General features: G+C 47.4%; 1 protein-coding gene across 1 annotated transcript in view; it reads right to left on the reverse strand.

Annotated features, from left to right (window-relative positions):
• Window positions 1–1075: 1075 nt before the first annotated feature.
• Window positions 1076–20453, reverse strand: part of INTS9 (integrator complex subunit 9) — a 118547-nt gene continuing 99169 nt past the window's right edge. The window contains exons 12-17 of the mRNA XM_002818956.6: window positions 15310–15481; window positions 12334–12458; window positions 9238–9405; window positions 4415–4513; window positions 3326–3463; window positions 1076–1739 (exon numbers count right to left, since the gene is read on the reverse strand). Coding sequence (XP_002819002.3) covers window positions 1563–1739; window positions 3326–3463; window positions 4415–4513; window positions 9238–9405; window positions 12334–12458; window positions 15310–15481 — 879 coding nt within the window. The 3' untranslated portion in view covers window positions 1076–1562. The remainder of the gene's footprint in view (window positions 1740–3325; window positions 3464–4414; window positions 4514–9237; window positions 9406–12333; window positions 12459–15309; window positions 15482–20453) is intronic.

Genomic DNA, 20453 nt, shown 5'->3' on the forward strand with positions numbered 1-20453 from the left:
CCTGCCTCAGCCTCCCAAAGTGTTGGGATTACAGGTGTGAGCCACCGTGCCTGGCCCTCAGATGGTTTTTAAAATTTAATTTCACTTGATTCTCTCAAAGGTTCTGTTGCAAGTATGCCTGCTTGGGATGCCTACTTGCAATTCTAAAAAGAAAACTAAATGTTCATAGCCATGGCACATTCATCTCTTGTAATGTCAGTCCTGCCCCATGGTTGGAAGCCTCTCATTTATTCTGTAGCCTATCCCTTGACTGGAGTGGACCCAAACCTTGGAAAATAGAAACCTACTTAAGCATTCCCGTGCCCAGGTTTGGCAAGGTTGGAGATGGCAAACATGAAGTAGTCTTTTCCCTGCTTTAGTGAAGCACTCATTCCCACCGATACAATCGTTCCAAGAGGAGTGATAATGTGCCATAAAGCCAGAGCAGTCAGTTCTGCAGCTGTTCATGTTATGTATTTATTGGGTCACTAAATCCCTGTGTGCTGTTTAGTTGTTAGCCGAGTTGGAGGACTGACTGCTGACTGAATTTCAATCACTCCAACAAGATAATGGTTAAGAACAGCCTGCGCTGGGCATACTACCTAGCATGGCCCGCCAGGGCTAAGACTTGTTCTTAATACTTGCAAAGTTGGCCTGGGTGTCACAGCTCATGCTATCTGACCTGGTAACTGTCGGTTTTGTACATTTCAAAAGCGGTCATCTTTTGTGAGGTTACTTTTGTCTGAGAGCTTCCTATGACCAGTGGCTCTGAGGGTATCCGTGAGTAACGCCCGGTTTAACGCAGAGACTGAGGATCTGTGGGAGAGGCGGTGCAGGTGGAGCCTGAGGCTGGTGTACCAACCTGCATCACTCTCCATGCAGCCACAGCTTAAAGGTGAGCACCTTCTTATGCAATGTAAGGAGAAGAACAGATCTGTGTTTTTATAAACAAACAGTGTAAATTATATGATTTAACATACACATCAAAATTCAATTTCCTGTGGTGTTTTCTAAGTTCATGCTGTTCTGTGTATTTTCATATTTTTTCAGCTACTAAATCAATATATAGATTGTAGGTTCAACAGAGGACAGCTAATTATATAAAAATAAGTTTTTATTAACAAATGGGCTCAGAGTAGAAAATGCAGACAGATGGGTTCACTTTACCGTATTTTGGGATCATCTTATTGGGTACAGCACTGTAGGCAAGTAAACGAAACCAAAGGCTGGCTCCCCTGCCCGAGGCCTGGGACTCATGCAAGACAGCCAGCCAGTCTCCTCCACCTCCCTGACTCCTACGAACCTCTTGGAAAACTGCTCCTGTCCCACTTCTGCCACCCTCCAGCATCTCAGAGCCACAGTTGAGAAGAAAATGAGCCTGAAGTTGAAAGGGAAAGTTCTTGCCTGAAACAGTGCTGGGAATAAGTCCAGACCATTTCCCTCAAGAGCCACCTCTTCACTCCTTAAGCCAGAGGACACCACAAAGACACGGTTAATGGCCTCTCATGTCACTCCTCAGGTGGCTTGTGAGGGCAGCCAGTGAGGGACTGCAGGATTTCAGGGAAGTGGCTCAGATGGCCCACTCAGAACTTCTGTAAGAATTTGAGGACAAGGTCCCGCAGTCGCACTCTGAGCATCTCGTCATTGTCGCAGATGATATGGGTTGAGTCTTCTTCAATCTGGATGAGCGTCTCAGCTTCCTGGAGCAGGACGATATGGCCCTTGGCTGTGTCCTCCACCTTAATATCACTGAAGCCATGCTGCTCCAGAAGAAAAGAAAGGGGAGGGGTGGGTGGACTGCAGCTGTGAGATCTATATATGACACTTTGCAGACTCGGCTGAACTTTCTAGAAACTGACATGTCTCAACACAATTCTTCAGACTAGTCATAGGCCTATGATAGTGATAGTTTCATATACTTGAAAAGAGACCCTAAACATGCAAAATCTCATGCAAAACAGAACAGAATTTTCACAACCTGCCTAAGCTTTTGTGAGTTCTTTGAGGGCACGTCCAAGCACTGTGTTCAGGAGTCTGGGACGCTTAGCTGCTTGCACCATGCCGTTCCCTGGTGACAGCTCCCTCCTAAGTCTCAGCTGTCTGAGCTCCCAGGAAAATGCCAGGTGACACCAAGATACCCCTGTGGGACTTGGCAGAGCCCTCTCAAGAGTGAAGGAGAGAAGGCAGCAGTGCAAACTTCTCAGCTATTGCTAATGCTAAGGACAGAAATTCCTTACAAATCAGACGTGACATGGAAAGGAGGCATGTGCCTGAAACAGACACACAGCAGGTGAAGGGCCTCGGTGTGGGGAGGCCACCTGTACTTCACGGCTGCAGGCTCCCCTAGGGACTTGGACAGGTGCTTGCTCCTTCTGCAGAGAGGAGCCGAGGTGGACGTGCCGGGATGGAACACTGGGTCAGGACATAGGCTGGGCCAGGCAGAAGGTCCTCATCTTAAGTTTTAAAAAGTCCAGCTTGAGGCCCATCGATAGGGCCCAGGAGCCCTGCAAGGTCTTGGGGGAGGGTGGAAGAGAGCCGCAACCACCCAGCCAGAGCCTTTTCCCTACAGGAAAATCAAAGACAGGTGGAGAAAACCAATCCTAGGAAAGGGAAAGCCTTTAAGATTTGAAAGTCGGCAATTGTGATATTTACATTGGATAGAAAATTCGTAGAAATCTCCTTCCTTGTAATGATTATAATTTGTTGCAGTTCTTGCAAGCAGCAGCATGAAGAGTATTACCTTTAGCCAATTCCTTCTCTTTCCTATCAAAGATTCTATAATCCTAATAAAGTCATCTCTGAAGTCCTGTGACTGAAGCCAAAATTACAACCTTTAAGGTTAGATTTTTTTCTTTTAATCATAGTCAAGAAATCTCATCTCTGGGAGAAGCAGCCATCAGGGCTGCTGAGACAGAGGGGAAGGACCAGTGCCCCCTCCCCCCACTGCCTCCTGCAAATCCTGACACTCAGCTGGAGCCTTGGCTCCCCTCTGACAGCAAGGAGTCATCTGTGGAAGCGCAAGACTCTGGCAGGGCGGGGTCCTTCTTTGTCCTGGCCTCACTACCCTGGCCCACTCGTCACATGTGTGTGTGGAAGCAGCTTTTTCTTCAGTCTGGAGAGGCCTTCTGGTGACCTCGTGCTGGGAGGAAGGATGGGGCACTCCTCACTCTGCTTTCTAATTTTCTCCTGGGTCTCCCAGCAGGACCTTAGACCAAGCAGATGCCACAGGACAGTGGGGACTAAGTGACAAGCAGCAACATCCACTCCCTGCGGCCAGGGGGCCATAGTGAGCCAGGGAAAGGCTGCCACATGTGGAGTTTCCACGGGGCCAGCGAAACCTGCTCACCTTCTCCAGGGTCTGCACGAACTGCTCCACGGGGATGGAACCGCTCAACAAAGGCTTCAGAACTTTGCAGTCCGGTACGTCATCGCTCACCCGCTTTCTCTTCTTCCCGCTCGTGGGCTGGGCGGGCCGAGGAGGGGGCTAGAGCAGAAGGAAAGAGTGGCTTTCATGAGCTTCCTCTCAGCAGCAGGGGCCACCGCGGGCCACATTGAGAGCCTGGGACTATCCTGTCCTCACAGGCCACAGAGCCCCGGCCCGGTTTCCTCAGCCGGCACTCGGTTCGGGTTCCCTGGCTGCCGGGAGCCCCAGATCCACGCGCTCTAATGCTCAACTGTCCAGCTGACCAACACCTTATTCGCTAAGATCTCTGCCTTCTATCAAGATCCATTTTAAAACTTTCAGGTGGTTCACTTCAGTATCTGCTGAGTAAATTCTCCACAATACACTGTCGTGCTGCAGGTACAGTCATGACCCCGTGGCTGGGCACACTGGCTGTGGGGTCAGACCAAAGGGGGAAACCCCAGCTTTGCCACCATCTGGCCAAGGTTAGAGAAGCTACCTACGAAATGATGACAGCAGCGAATTCTGAGGGCTCAGTAAGACAAGGCAGGTCAAGGACCCAGCACAGGGTCTAACAGACTTTAAGTGGTAGCTAGGAGCAACTCTACGTATGGCATAAAGGTGACACAGTCCAGATCTGAAAGGAATTCTTAAGACACAGTGCCTGCCCTGGAGCTGAAGTGCCACCCACCTGTGTGTGGGTCAGTGGCAGGGCCAGGCGCTCAGGCAGCCACAGCCTCACGCAGGTGCCCTCCGGTTCCAGCCCCCAAGGGCAGGGCTGCACCTGCCACCCTGCACATCTCGCCACAGCCCTGCCTCGCGTGGCAGCGCTCCCCAACGGAATGTGCCTGTAGCAGCCCTTGGGATGATGTGCGGCCTCATCTCTGGGCACAGCAGCCTCTCTGAGGCACATGGCCAGGGAAATAATTCTTCAAGAATTCATATGAAGCGCTGTTTCAAATATAATCTGTTAAGTGGTCTGGTTTCTTGCTGGGGAGAGGGTCCCCTGCATTCCCACCCAGCACCCCCTACCTGAAGCAAGTGCTTGTTATCTTTGGTGTGCAGCACGGCCGAGACAGTTGCCAAGGAGATGCCAGGCTTGATCTCCATGGGCACCAGTGAATCTGCGAGCTGAAAGCAAAGGGCGCAGTTCAGGCTGGGGGCCTTTAATGATGACCATTACTCTTCCTTTAATCTGTATTTACGTCACTGCAGTCTAAAAAGACGAAATAACTTTAAAGGTAAACAATTTTTTTTTTTGAGATGGAGTCTTGCTCTGTCGCCCAGGTGACACACGAAGTGCAGCCTTTCATTCATTCTGGCCTTTACTTCACCCTCATCCCCTCTCCAGGTGACTAGTGGCAGGAAGGACGGGGACAGCAGCATGGCGGTTGAGGGAGCTCTCTGCTTCCTGAAAGTCTGACTTCTCCTGATGGTGGGAGCCATGGCTTTACCTGGGGGGTGGTGTCTTTCCGACCACCTGCACCTGATGGGTGCCCTGCCGTGCAGCCTGACCTTATTAGGTGCTCTGTTGCTGGGTTTAGCTGCATGGTTTTTAAGACATGTAGACCCCTACCTAGCCAAGCCACTTTTATTTAAAAACGAAAACATGCAAGAGGCCATTATGTAAACACGAAGATCAATGCCAAACGGGCAGAGGAAGCAGCTTAGGATAGTTAAGCAGATTGGCAAATGGTACGTGAGGCCTGTTTCATGAAATAAGAAAACGGCCTATGGTGAGCGTGAAGCGGCCCTTGCCGAGGAGCAGGGTGTGCGCCAGATCCCGTTCTTCACCTCAGGCCTCCTCCACACGCAGGCCCCTCCTCCCTGCACGAGGCTGGGGTGGGAGCTTTGGGGATGGCGTTCTACACTCTCCCTGGGCAGCCGTGCACTATTTCCAAGACGACTCTGAAGGAGTCTTTATTTTTTTTTTGAGATGGAGCCTCACTCTGTTGCCCAGGCTGGAGCATGGTGGTGTGATCATAGCTCATTGCAATCTCAACCTCCTGGGCTCAAGTGATGTTCCCTCCTCAGCCTCCCCAGTAGGTGGGACTACAGGCATGAACCACCACGCCTGGCTAATTTATTATTGTTTTGTAGATATGGGGGTCTTGCTGTGTTGCCCAGGCTGGTCTTGAACTCCTGGCATCAAGTGATCCTCCTGCCTTGGCCTCCCAAGGGCTGGGATTACAGGCCTAAGCCAATGTGCTTGGCCATAATGTCCATTTTAAAGGCAATCACTGTAGCAAGTTGGATTGAGACAGTTATCTCCATTAATTATCAAAGACATACAATTTGGCTGGGTGTGGTGGCTCACGCCTGTAATCCCAGCACTTTGAGAGGCCACGGTGGGCGGACTGGAGTTTGAGACCAGCCTGGCCAATATGGTGAAACCCCATCTCTACTAAAAATACAAAAATTAGCTAGAATTGGTGGCATGTGCCTATAATCCCAGCTACTCGGGAGGCTAGGGAGGAGAACTGGGTGCACCCGGGAGGTGGAGGTTGCAGTGAGCCAAGATTGTGCCACTACACTCCAGCCTGGGCAACAGAGCAAGACTCCGTCTCAAAAAAACACATACAGCCGGGCACGGTGGCTCATGCCTGTAATCCCAGCACTTTGGGAGGCTGAGGCGGGCAGATCATGAGGTCAGGAGATCGAGACCATCCTGGCTAACACAGTGAAACCCCGTCTCTACTAAAAATACAAAAAATTAGCTGGGTGTGGTGGCGGCTGCCTGTAGTCCCAGATACTCGGAAGGCTGAGGCAGGAGAATGGCGTGAACTAAGGAGGCAGCACTTGCAGTGAGCCGAGATCATGCCACTGCACTCCAGCCTGGGCGACAGAGCGAGACTCTGACTCAAAAAAAAAAAAAAAAAAAGACATACAATTTAAAATTAGGTATCAGTGTATACTTATATAACTGGAAAAGACTTGAATAAAATTGGAAAATAACTAAAAAAGGACAACATCCAATATTAGCAAGGAGGCAGAAATAAGAGCTGTCTCCAGCTCTGCTGTGGGAGTATAAACTATTGCACTCATTCTAGAGGACAAGCTGGCAATATATAGCCTCGAGCCAGAAAGGGATGTTCATAATCTTTGACCCAGAAATTCTAATTTCAGAAAATTTTCTTATGGAAATAAACATATATGGACAAAGGTTTATGTAAAAGGATGCTCCTAAAAGTGTTATTTATAACACAGAAAAACCAGAAATGAAAATCTATGAAAAAAGGGGCCGGGTGCAGTGGCTCACGCCTATAATCCCAGCACTCTGGGAGGCCGAGGCGGGCTGATCACGAGGTCAAGAGATCGAGACCATCCTGGCTAACACGATGAAACCTCGTCTCTACTAAAAATACAAAAAATTAGCTGGGCGTGGTGGCGGGTGCCTGTGGTCCCAGATACTAGGGAGGCTGAGGCAGGAGAATGGCGTGAACCCGGGAGGCAGAGCTTGCAGTGAGCCAAGATTGCGCCACTGCACTACAGCCTGGGCGACAGAGTGAGACTCCGTCTCAAAAAAAAAAAAAATCTATGAAAAAAGGAACTGTTAAATTATGACAGACCATTATGCAACCATTAAAGCTGAAGCTTTTGAAATATCTTTTTTTCTTGAGACGGAGTCTCACTATGTTGCCCAGGCTGGAGTGCAGTGGTGCGATTTTGGCTCACTGCAACCTCAGCCTCCCGAGTAGCTGCGATTACAGGTGCCTGCCACCACGCCTGTGGCTAATTTTTGTCTTTTTATTAGAGACAAGGTTTCATCATATTGGCCAGGCTGGTGTTGAACTCCTGACCTTCAGTGATTCACCCCCGCCTCAGCCTCCCAAGTGCTGGGGTTTATCACCCCCGCCTCAGCCTCCCAAGTGCTGGGGTTTACAGGTGTGAGCCACTGTGCCCAGCTGAAATATATATATATATTTTGAGACAGAGTCTCACTCTGTCATCCGGGTAGGAGTGCGGTGGCACGATCTTGGCTTACTGCAACCTCTGCCTCCCCGTTCAAGCAATTCTCTGCCACAGCCTCCCAAGTAGCTGAGATTACAGGTGCGTGACACCACGCCCAGCTAATTTTTTTTTAGTAGAGATGGGGTTTCACCATCTTGGCCAGGCTAGTCTTGAACTCCTGACCTTATGGTCCACGTGCCTCGGCCTCCCAAAGTGCTAGGATTACAGGCGTGAGCTACCATGCCTGGCCGAAATATCTTAAATGATATAATGTACTTACTGTTAAGTGAGAAAGACAGTGTATGAGGTGTGATTCCAGTAGGCACACACACAGTGAAGAGACAAGGCAAATACATCAAAATCTTAACATTTATCCCTGGCACTGGGACTGATTTTTGCTTTTGTCTTTATCCCTTAGTTATGTTAACATATAATAGGTTTGTATTATTCTTAAATGAATATTTTTAAAATGTCTTAGTTTTAATTTCTCATATAGCAAACATCAATAGACATAACCCACATAAACAAAACCTCTTTGGAGTTCTATTTGTAAGGATGTCTGAGACCAAAAGGTTTAAGGAATGCTGGCTTAGAGAGTTGAAATCTAAACCAAGGCCATCAATCCCAGCCCCTGTAAAATACCAGACAAAAACAATCCAGAGACATCCAGAGAAAGTGAAAAACAAAATCATAACAAAATGATAAAAACATATTAAACATTAAACAACCATAAAGATGGCACCTGGTGGTCCCTAGCAGCCTCTCCAGGCTCATGGAAATGAGTCACATTCAGGAGCGGAGACCTCCAACCCAAGGTCTGGAAGCCATTTCTGAACCTCAAACTCCAAAAGAAGTTTGGGCACACTGGTTTTAACAATAAGTTTTTATATTTCTTTTTCCTGTCTGTTGAAAACACATTCAAGTTGCCTCAAGAGGTGAAAGGAAGCCAGAGGTAGCCTCCAACCGTCCTCAACGCCGTCTTTCAGGAGAGGCCGCGTCCCTCTGTCTCCCTCTCAGAGGAGCGGCCCAAGCGCAGCGTGCCACAGCTGTTCCACATGGACGGCATGCTTTGGCTCTTTCCCTGCTAAAACTGAAGCTAAGAGTTCACAGACCTATAAAATAGTTAGACTTTGATAGACCAAAACCTGCAAGTATGCTCAAGAGGATATAAATAACCCAGTTTACAATCCTTATTTTTTGGTTCCTGTTATCTCCCCCATCTACCTCTGAATTCAGCGAACTCTGACACTCACTCATAACTGAGGTGCAGGAAGAGAAAAGTCACCACCCTATGGTATTTAGGGACAGAGCGGGTGTCAGCATCTCCACTCCCCAGGGCTCTGACCCGTGATGTGGCCCAGGGGTCACACTGCTGAATGCTAGGTAAGGAGCAGTCCTGACTAACAGCTGTTATTTTATTACTTGAAAAACAAGAAGGCCCTGAAAATCCCCCCTCTTCCTGGTTACTTGGTTAAGGGTCCATGTTCTTTGGTCATTCATACTTGGAGTCTCACTCTGTTGCCCAGGCTGGAGTGCAGTGGTGTGATCTTGGCTCACTGCAACCTCCACCTCCTGGTTCAAGTGATTCTCAGGCTTCAGCCTCCCAAGTAGCTGGGATTACAGATGCGTGCCACCACACTTGGCTACTTTTTTTTGCGTTTTTAGTAGAGATGGGGTTTCGCCATGTTGGCTGGGCTGGGTTGGCCAGGCTGGTCTCGAACTCCTGACCTCAAGTGATCCGCCCACCTTGGCCTCCCCAAGTGCTGGGATTACAGGCGTGAGCTACTGCGCCCAGCCTGGTTCACTCATACTTGACATAAATCCAAAAGAAGGCCACCCCTGCACGATCTCCAAGAGCCTCTGTGGAAAGCTCTAGTTTAACCCTAGGAAGGAGAACAGCTCACCTCTGGCATGATCTCGATCTTCTCATACCGACGTTTGAAGGGCAGGGCGAGAACCTCGGCCCGCCGATAGGACATGGCGGGGGGCTGGCAGTCGATCATGAGGTCCATCCTGTGGGACTGGGCTGGGGGCGGCTGGGTGTACTGCTCGGGACACACCACGTGCAGGGGCTGAGGAACCAATGGGACAGGTGAGAAAGGAGGTGTGAAGTACAGTGGTCCCTGCGGAAGGCCCGTTCCTGACCCCGATCCACTCCCCGCCATCACAGGCTCACCACTTCCAGGTCAAGGTGAACTTTCATCCTCTCAAGCCCAATGAACCGTAGACAGGAGAGGGAACGTGAAGGCACTGGGGCAGAAGAAACCCTAAACTGGGGCAGAGGAAACCCCTAAACTGCCTCAGCTTAATTTGTTTTATCTTTTTTACTGTTTACATAAGTTTCATGGTAACTTCCATGTGTCTGCTCCCAGCGGTCTCTGGGCTTCCTCGGGGCACGGTCTTTCTCTAACATTCCCACATGCCTGCTATTATAAGCTCTTGGCTGATTACCAAGAACAGTAGCTTTTCGTGCCGGGCTGGCACTGTGGGTTTGGAGTTTCTGCCGGATCTGCAGGTCAACTGGTATTAGGCAATGGGCACTGCTCTGGTCATGTGCTCACCGTGTACAACTAAGAAGCAGAGACAGAATTTTTTTTTTTTTTAAACAAAATGTCTCTTTTTCTTATCTTGAGAAAAAAAGATTAGTAAACTAATTTTTATTTTGCACAAATATCACCCAAGTGAAAAGAAATGCTGGCAGCCCACAGGGGCACTGTGTCGTGCCTGCTTCTACTTAAGACCTTGGACAAAGCCCTGAATTCGGCTTTCCACCAGGCTGACCGGGCTGAGCTTCCAGAAGCACCTGTTCCTTAGGGCTAATACTTTTCTCCTCCAAACTGCCCTTTGCTCCTCTTCTTGACCTGTCTCAAAGCATCTCATGCCACAGCTGCAGCCTGATGGCTTCTCCCAGGTTTTCCTCATGTAAAGTGGAGACCAGGTGGCCTCCAGTTTCCACGATTAGCACCTGACAGAGGGGGGTCAAGAGCTGGTTTAGGTTCTGGGATTTGAAGTTAATAATGAAAAGCAACACGCCCTTCACCGCTGCTTCTAACATGTGGATGAGCATACAGCGGGGTAGCGAACCACTGCAGACAGGCCCCACGTTTGCTGTCTGCTCTCATCACGCCTAGAGAGTGCCAATATTCTTTCTTCGTTGGGCAAGAACATTAATAATCACCAGAATCCGCTCTTGGGGCTCTTCTGGGGTTCTCCGGCTTTCTCTGTTTCTTGTTCCCCTGCCTTAGAGTTTTGTGAAAGGGCCTCTCTCATCCTGAGGTTGAAGGTGCTGTGCTGGGCCCCTCGGCCATCATCTCACTCCTGGGAACACCAGGGAGTGGAAAGGGAGAGCTCTTCCTCGCCGGTGTCAGCTGTTCTCCTTGCTAATTCCAGTTCCTCTCCTGACTCTCAAGAGCCAGAAACCCAGCGAGCAGTGGCTGAGCCAGCACAGTGGCTCCTTGCTAATTCCAGTTCTTCTCCTGACTCTCAAGAGCCAGAAACCCAGCGAGCAGTGGCTGAGCCAGCACAGTGGTTCCGTGGCCCTGCCTTCCTGCTATGCGCTGCTCCTGTGCGCGGATTCTCCTGGTCTACACTGCATCCCAGCTACTTCTTCCCTTTCTCCAGGGCAGAAAATGCGAAGTGAAACAAATGACCAAAAACTACCACAAAACCCAAACCCAACAGCACTGTTTGTGGTACCAGCCTACACATGTGACACGGCCCCAGTACGTGTTTCAGTTAAACTGTCTCAGCTTGTTGAGTATGTTTCTAGAATGATCTTTTTTTTGGCAAGGGTGAGAGGGTTTGCTTTTATTATTATTATTATTATTATTATTATTATTATACTTTAGGTTTTAGGGTACATGTGCACAATGTGCAGGTTAGTTACATATGTATACATGTGCCATGCTGGTGCACTGCACCCACTAACTTGTCATCTAGCATTAGGTTTATCTCCCAATGCTATCCCTCCCCTCTCCTCCCACCCCACAACAGTCCCCAGAGTGTGATGATCCCCTTCCTGTGTCCATGTGTTCTCATTGTTCAATTCCCACCTATGAATGAGAAAAAATTTTTGCAACCTACTCATCTGACAAAGGGCTAATCTCCAGAATCTACAATGAAGTCAAACAAATTTACAAGAAAAAAACAAACAACCCCATCAAAAAGTGGGCAAAGGACATGAACAGACACTTCTCAAAAGAAGACATTTATGCAGCCAAAAAACACATGAAAAAATGCTCACCATCACTGGCCATCAGAGAAATGCAAATCAAAACCACAATGAGATACCATATCACACCAGTTAGAATGGCAATCATTAAAAAGTCAGGAAACAACAGGTGCTGGAGAGGATGTGGAGAAATAGGAACACTTTTACACTGTTGGTGGGACTGTAAACTAGTTCAACCCTTGTGGAAGTCAGTGTGGCGATTCCTCAGGGATCTAGAACTAGAAATTCCATTAGACCCAGCCATCCCATTACTGGGTATATACCCAAAGGACTATAAATCATGCTGCTATAAAGACACATGCACACGTATGTTTATTGCAGCATTATTCACAATAGCAAAGACTTGGAACCAACCCAAATGTCCAAAAACGATAGACTGGATTAAGAAAATGTGGCACATATACACCATGGAATACTATGCAGCCATCAAAAATGATGAGTTCATGTCCTTTGTAGGGACATGGATGAAATTGGAAATCATCATTCTCAGTAAACTATCGCAAGAGAGGGTTTGCTTTTAAGTGGACACAGATGGTTTTCTTTCCCTTCCACATCTGATTTCTTTAGAATGGAAACTGCGGTCAGGGTGTAAAGACCACTCCTTTTCAGTGTGGAGGGGGGCTGGCATGTGTCCCAGCATCCTGCAGATGCATGAGAACTGAAGACAAGAATCAAACGCAGCTAGATCTCTCTCCCCTCACCCCACACAAGCATGAGCCACACCAAGGTGACATGACTATGTGAAGGCACGAGCAGTGTCCTTCATTACCTGCACTTCTTTAAGCAGCTTTGACACCTGGATGAAGTTCAGCCGGGTGTCGATGGGGCAGTAGATGCATTTCATGGCCAGCGGCTGGTAAGGAGCCAGGGCTTCCAGGTAGGAGAAGTCTGGTTCTAGGGAAAGTACAAGAAAGAAATCTTACAATGCAGACTACACAGGAGCTGCCGAGCCAGACGGCGACTGGGGCGCTGAGGGCCCACAGACAGTCAGGGGGTCAGGAGGGAGCCAGGAAGCACACGCGGGGGACGGAGGTCAAAGGGGCCCTGTGGAAGGAGGGGCAGGCTGGGATGGACCCTGTGGGTGGGCTCCAAGCTTCAGCAGAGGCAGATGAGGTAAATGAGGGAGAAATACGTATGTGGGGGAGAAAAGAAAGCTCTTTTTACAACGAAATGCCAAGAAACGATGAAATAAAAACCAAAACCACCATTTGGCAACCATTACAGTTCACTACTTATTCAGATGAGAATCATCAATAAATGCTAAAAATATTAGATACCATTTTGAGGGAGAACAGAATATATATATAGTTTCAAAGAGTCCCCCACAAGGTACTGATTTAATACAATGAGAAAAACAGTGACTTCACAGTGGAGAGGCCTGGCACAGACCCCAGGAACCTAGAATCAGCTCCGAGTTAACGCCCAGGTGTGAGATGCACCCGGAAGACAAGCGCACGGCCCCGCCGCCAGGCCCGTGAATGGTCTGTAGACTGAGACTGTGATGCTCCCCAGCAGGCCCAGCCCCTCTGACCGGGAAGAGTCCTCGCCCTCTGCTCAGCCTGTCTCCTGAGGGCTGCTGCAGCCTGCTTGGCAGGGAACATTCTCCCAACTTGAGGGAGCTGCCCGCCTTGAGCTAGAAGACCTCGCTCAGTCCTAACTGATGTGACGCTTTGATTCCCAGCACAGTCTGTGCCCAGCGACTAGGGACCCTGGCTTAGGCACACCAGACACACAGACGTCTCCACTGTTGTCAGGACAAACTGGCAGAGCTGCCATGTACGTAAATGCCCATTCCAGTGGATCGTGCTTCTCTGAGAATACTGACCCCCTTTTCATGTATCCAGAAGTCACAAAACAATAAAAAAAGGTGGCCCCAACCTCTCCCAGACACAACTTCTGCCCTGGAAGCCCCATAAACCAGTTTAAATGCAAACCCATTATCCAGAGTTGTCACGGGAAATCACATAGTCCTGGTTTCCTTTTAGCTGAAGTAACATTTGTACTAAAGCCAGGTTACCTACTGTGCTGTGTAGATGCTGTCACCACTGTCATGTCAAATGTCGAGTCACCACTCAGCAGCAGGAGCAGGAGACACCAACCTCAGCCTCACTATGTAGGACATTCTCTGGACAACCTCCTGATTAATGAAATCTTGGCAGCTATGAAGTTCTGGGTGTTGTGAATCAATATCTTGTGGCCCAACTTCCTCCACCTTTAGCCCAAAGCGGGCCTGAGAAGAGGAAAGCAGTCCTGGTGACCGGGGCCTCGCCTGACACTTTCTGCCTGGCCTGGTATCAGCAAGAGCCGGCCTGGCACCCACAGCAAAGCCGTGTGTCCTCCTGCTGTGTGAATGCAACTTCCTGGAACAGCAACACCTTGTCTGACAATGATGGATCCGGCCAAAGACAAGACCCCTCTGTAATCATCCTGAACACGGAACACAGAACTGTCCTGACCACAGCATAAGCAAACTTCCCGCTATGCCAGCTCCATTCTTCCTGTGTTCTAGATAAGAATGAGTTAAGAAACCCATCGCAGAATGACCCTGCATCCTGACACCACCCCATACAGGGTGACGCCTCACCTCCGCGAACACCTGCGCATCACCGAATACCAGCCTGAGTCCTACAAGGTCTTTTTACCTTGCTTTTATCCACGGTGTGTGTTCCCCTTGCTGAAATGAGGCAATAAACCCAACTTGGTTTGACCACAGGCGTGTTCCTGGTGGCCTCTAGGTCACAAATAAAAGCTGGGGGAAGGGCCGAAGCATTCCTGACCCCTGTGCTTCTGGTGTAACTGGACTCCCAGCTCCTAAAGCTAGGAAGGGAGCTGGTGACGACACTTTCCCAACAGCCGCCATGTGCCGGGTGCTGTGCCTGGTGCCCAGAGTGACCCACAGAGGTAGCTACTGACAGTCCCATTTACCATGGGGACAGTCATGCTTGCTGGTGAATTGGCTGAGGTCGCTGCAAGCTCGGCCAGATTTCAAATCAAGGTGTTTTTTTTTTTTCTTTCTTTTCTTTTTTCTTCATAGCCTGTAAGATTTCTAAAACCCAAGGCCGACTGAAGACCCTAACCCATGGGTGTCCAAGCTTTTGGCTTCTTTGGGCCACACTGGAAGAAGAACTATCTTGTGCCACACATAAAATACACTAATGACGACTGATGAGCTAAAAAAAAAAAAAAAAGATCTGTGCATAATTTCCAAGATATCCCCCATCAGAGATAAGCAGAAAAGACCTAGCATTCAAAGGGCTGGGCGTGCTACACTGATAAAATGATACAGTGATTATCTATGTAAACACTTTACTTGACCTTATCAAAGGAATTCTTTCCCCTAAGGGATTTGTCTCCAGAAGAAAATCCATAGTTAGAGTAAACCACAATCAGAAGAGAAAGATCTACCTCTGTAAACAATTCCTAACAGGTAAAACAAGACCGTTACTGAATCACTGCACTTCTTGAAATGGCTGATGATATCCTAGCAAAAAGCACTCGGCAGGATTCTGTCTTGGAGAAATCTGAAAACACAGGCATGAAGGCCTCGCTGGATGCCCAGCTGTCCAATGGCACACGCTGCTTCACTCTTTCTCTGCGGTTTCTTCATTCTTTGGTACCTACAGTAGAACAATGTTCGTATTTATGTCTCACTGCAAACTCCTTCCCTGGGTCTCTACCTTGTAGGTGCATTCACTCATGGCCTCAGTGGAGAGAACCAATTTGTTTCTTTATTTTTTTCACTTACCCGTGAATATGACGGTGTTGAGACTAGATTTTCCCCAGAGCTCCATGAAGTGGACCACGTCCCCGAAGCGGAGGGAAGGGTGCCCGGTGAACACCACACAGGGCTGTCTGAAGTCGTTGCTGAAGTCTCCGTGGATGCTGGGGTAGTGCTTCAGCTTATTGGTCTGAATGAGCTGGAAAATATAGAAAAAATACAAAGAGATGTGAGCCTGCCCAGGCTGAAGGGGGAACCAAAGTACGGGAGGGTGAGTGGGACTGGATCTAAAATACCAACAAAGAAGACAAGCCACGGATTGGGAGAAAATACCTGCAAAAGTCACACCTGAGAGAGGACTGTGACCCAGAATCTATGAACTCCGAAACCTCAGCAAAAAGAAATGAACAGCCCTATTAAAAAGTGGGCAAAAAACCTAAACAGACACCTCATCAGAGAAGAGAGATGGCAAATGAGCATATGAAAAAATGCTCCACACCGTATGTCATTAGGAAACTGCAAATTAAAATGATGAGATACCACTATACACCTGTTATAATAAAATGGCCAAAATCCAGAACACTGACAGCACCAAATGCTGACAAGGATATGGAAGAACAAGGACTCTCATTCACTGCTGGTGGGAATGCAAAATGATACAGCCACTTTGAAAGATATTTTGAAAAATTATGTCCACAAGAAACCTGCACATGAATGTCCTAATTGCTAAAACTTGGAAACAACCAAGATGTGTCCTTCAGCAGGTGAATGATAAAACTGTGATGCATCCAGACAATGGAATACTATTCAGCACTGAAAAAAAATGAGCTGCCAAGCTATGAAAAGACATGAAGGAACCTATTCCTAAGTGAAGGGCGCCACTCCGAAAAGGCAAGGCCCCTATGATTCCAACTGTATGACATTCTGGAAAAGGCAGAACTATACAGATAGTAAAAGGCTCAGCGGTCACCAGGGATTCGTGGAGGGTGAAATGAACAGGCCGAGCACAGAGGATTTGCAGAGTGAGGAAGCTACTCTGTGTGATGATGTCATGGTGGATCCAGGTCACTGTTCATTTGTCCAAAACCATAGAAAGCACAATGCCAAGGGAACCCCTAATGTAAACTCTGGGCTTTGGGCGAGAGTGGCGTGTCAATGTGGGTTCATCGGCTGTAGCAAATGCACCTCTCTGGTGTGGGATGGTGCAGTGGGCAACTACGTGTGTGGGCAGGGGCATATGATTGCCATGAACCTAAAACTGCTGTGAAAAGTAACACTTATTAATTTAAAAAAATACAAGTGAATCTTATTAAAATAGTTTTTACCCAGAATGTGATTTGTGGAACACATGGGCAAGTCAAGTCTTTCTGGTAATACTGACATACTTCCTGGAAACTTATTCAGATTGTTATGGCCTGATTTAGCTGGACTCTTCCTTTATAAGCTGCCTGATACCCCACGCCAGGCCTGAAGTTCTCATTATCACTTCTTGTTTGAAGTACAAGTGACTTTCCCAACACTAGTGAATCACCAAGTCCTGGTGACAGTAACCACATCCGTCACGCCAGAAACACTGTTTGCCAGTACAGGACCTCCTCCTGCAAAGCTAGAGCTGTGTTAAGCTACTGCAGCAACTGAATAAGGACCAAGACCAAAGACTGTGCTTTCAGGGATCATTTCTGTTGTTTGCTACTAGAGAAGCTTCTCTGAAATGTGTACAGCATGTGGATGTGTGTGCACACATGCACACATACACGCACACACACATGCACGACAAAGATCAAATTGGCTTTTAGAAATGTGATGTCCTGGTAACACAGACAGTTATATTAAGAAACGGGCCAGGCACAATGGATTACGCCTGTAATTCCAGCACTTTGGGAGACCGAGACAAGAGGATTGCTTGAGTCGAGAAGTTTGAGACCAGGCTGGGCAACAAAACAATACCCTGTCTCTACAAAAAATAAAAAAGTTGTTGGATACTGTGGCTAGAGCCCAGGAGTTTAAGGTTGCAGTAAGCTATGATTGCAACGTTGTATTCCAGCGTGGGTGACTGAGACCCTGTCACTAAAAAAAACACAAATTAAAAAAAAAAAAAAAAACAGCACTTTGGGATGCTCAGGTGGGCAGATCACAAGGTCAGGAGATTGAGACCATCCTGGCTAACACGGTGAAACCCTGTCTCTACTAAAAATACAAAAAATTAGCTGGGCCTGGTGGCGGGCACCTGTAGTCCCAGTTACTCGGGAGGCTGAGGCAGGAGAATGGCGTGAACCTGGGAGGCGGAGCTTGCAGTGAGCCGAGATCGCGCCACTGCACTCCAGCCTGGGTGACAGAGTGAGACTCCATCTCAAAAAAAAAAAAAAAAAAAAAAAAAAAAAAAAAAAAAAGAAGCAGGTGCCCCACAGCTTCAAAGCTTTCTTTCAAGTGTACGTTTTGAACCAAGAGTCTCCCCTGCAGCACAACACTTGACAATCATCTCCCAGTGTCAGGCCCATTCAAGGCAACAGCAAAGACAGTTATGACTAGATGGCATCTTGTAACGTCTCAGACACTGTGCCTGCTGCCCAGGCCTCCTTGCCCCACCCCAGCATCCAGAGGGTAGACACCCAGACTTCACAGACCCTAAATATCAACAAGGGCAAAGGAAGCACTGCTCTGGGAGGCTGTTTCATGGATAAAGCAATGGCCTGTGATAGGCTCAATCCTGTGGCCACACATTGTGCATGAGAGGGCCCTGGGCAACACCTTGAAGTGCAAATGAAGTCACCCTAAGGGTGGGGATGTGGCCAGAATGGGACATACCCCAAACAGAAGCCAAACTCTCTTCACCTTGAAGACCTCATCTTTAATTAAAGAGACCTGGTTGTATTAGGAAGACACTAACACCATCCCGGAGATCTTCATCAGCTGTCGCATGCTTGGATGGAATATGAATAGTAAAGCCGGAGCAAACATCGAATTCCCACTTTCCTTCCAGGTAGTCTGCAAGTTGAACTGACATTCTTTTTATAAACTATATGGCCAAAATCATTAGTTGTCTCAGTTAAATGGGTGAGCGGCTGTCAAAAGGGGTCTATTGTATCCAGAGATGTCAAGGTGAATGTGATTCTAAGAATAGCAGCAGGTCTCTGCACACTTAAGTCACTTTTAAGCATTATCTATAGTTCCTGTAGCTCTACTGATCAATGCACAGAAACTAAGATAAATTCATCATTTTTTGCCAATTGGATCTACCTTTCTAGCCAACTTACTGCATTTGACCAGTGGAAATGAAGCTGTGGGGCAGGAATTCTGAACAGTAATTTGTTACCAGTACTAAGGGCGGAACCATCATTTCTCATGGGCAATGGTAACAATACCAAGGATTGACTCCCTCATGCCCTAACAATGACAAGTGCACCTGAGGAACCCTCATGGTACGACCACAGTCTACTCACATTCCTAACTCTAAATGGCACCAGGTCATCTGTGACAGGTGCGTGAGTGAGAATGCAATCACACTCCTAGAAAACAAGCTCTACAGCAAGGCTGACTGCAAAGGAAGCAAAACAGACATTCAAGAGCAAGTCCACCACAAGATATTTTGCCACACTTAATTTTCTGACATTTTTATAATATTTCTAGCCTGTGTTTCACTATGGCATTGACACAGCTTGCAAAAACCCTGGCTGCTAAAATACTATTCAGACTACAGGGACCAAAAAATAACTTCTTCAAAACCTTCTACTTGGCATCCTGGTTCATAAAAGACCTATCCTTTACAATATGAAAACAGCAATTACATTTAAAGTAATTAGCAGGACATTTGTTGAAATACGTGTTAAATAGTTAACTGTAAAACAAAACAACTAAATCCCTAAACATATCTATCTGCACTGACATGCTCTAAGTAAAAACAGTCTATCTGCCTTAGTTGAGGAGGGGTTGTAAATATGACAATCAAAGAAATGAGTGTGGGGAGATAATCGCAGTTAACATGGATGTATTATAACATAGTACAACCACCAAAAGCAGGAAATGAACAGTGACACAACACTGCCCCCTCTCATCTACACACCCGATTCAGACTTTACCAACTGTTATCAATGCTCCTAACAGCAAACAAACTAGATCTTTCTTCTTCCATTTCCAGATCCAGCCCATGGCCATGGAGTACATCTATCTGTCACATCTCTTCATTCTCTCAGCAGTTCCTCAGTCTTCCCTTGTCCTCTAGGTCTCTGACATTCTCAAAGGGTACAGGTCAGTTATTTTGTTGAGCATCCTCAACTTGGGTCTGAATGCTCATTAGATTCAGGTGAGGCATTTTTAGCAGCAGGATCGCAGAATCATGCTGCTTTCTCAATAATTTGCGTTAAGAGCCACGCAATGTCAATTAGTCCAATTACTGGTGATGTTAACGTTGATTGCATATATGTCAAGTTTGCCCAAACTCCAGTTACTATTTCTCTTTGTAATAAACATGACTTTTGTGGGGACATACTTTTTGGGACTATAAATGATCTAGTTCTTCATAAAATTTTCACCCACTGGTTTTAGCACCCACTGGTGTTTCTTGCAGGAATAAATTACTACTGTGGTGGCTGCCAAATGCTGATTTTCTAATTCTAAGGTTCTTTCCTACATTAATTATGTGAGTTTACTGTTGGAAGAACTTTCCCCTCTTGCCTACATACTCAGTTACCTCACTATGGATGCGGGAGTTTCTGTTATTCAGTGGATTATATTCATTACTAGCATTATTTATTTTGATGTTCCAGTGATCTCAGATGTGGCTTCTGACATGTCCCCATCATTCTCTGAGCATACAGCAAGATCTTACAGCCTCATCTTGTATTTTCCAAAGAGGCCTGGTTCCTTTTAGTGGAGAATGGTATCTAGAAACCAATATCTGGGAGCTAAATGTGTTCCTCAGTTAGTGGCATGTCACTGCTCCCAGGCCCTCTCTGTGGCCAGAGCTGGAAGATACGTATGTGCACAGACACATGTATACACACACACGCACAAGTGGATTTCTTTCTGTGTCTATCTACATATATTGAAAACAGGAATTCACACCAACACCATCAATTCTATCCAACAGCACAGGATTCATTCCAGCCTTCACTCTTCCCTTATATCTAACTCTCTACACCTTGATGGATTTTTTACAAGGTGAACACATGTAC

The sequence above is a fragment of the Pongo abelii genome, chromosome 7, assembly GCF_028885655.2.
Source record: "Pongo abelii isolate AG06213 chromosome 7, NHGRI_mPonAbe1-v2.0_pri, whole genome shotgun sequence".
Classification (NCBI taxonomy): Eukaryota; Metazoa; Chordata; class Mammalia; order Primates; family Hominidae; genus Pongo; species Pongo abelii.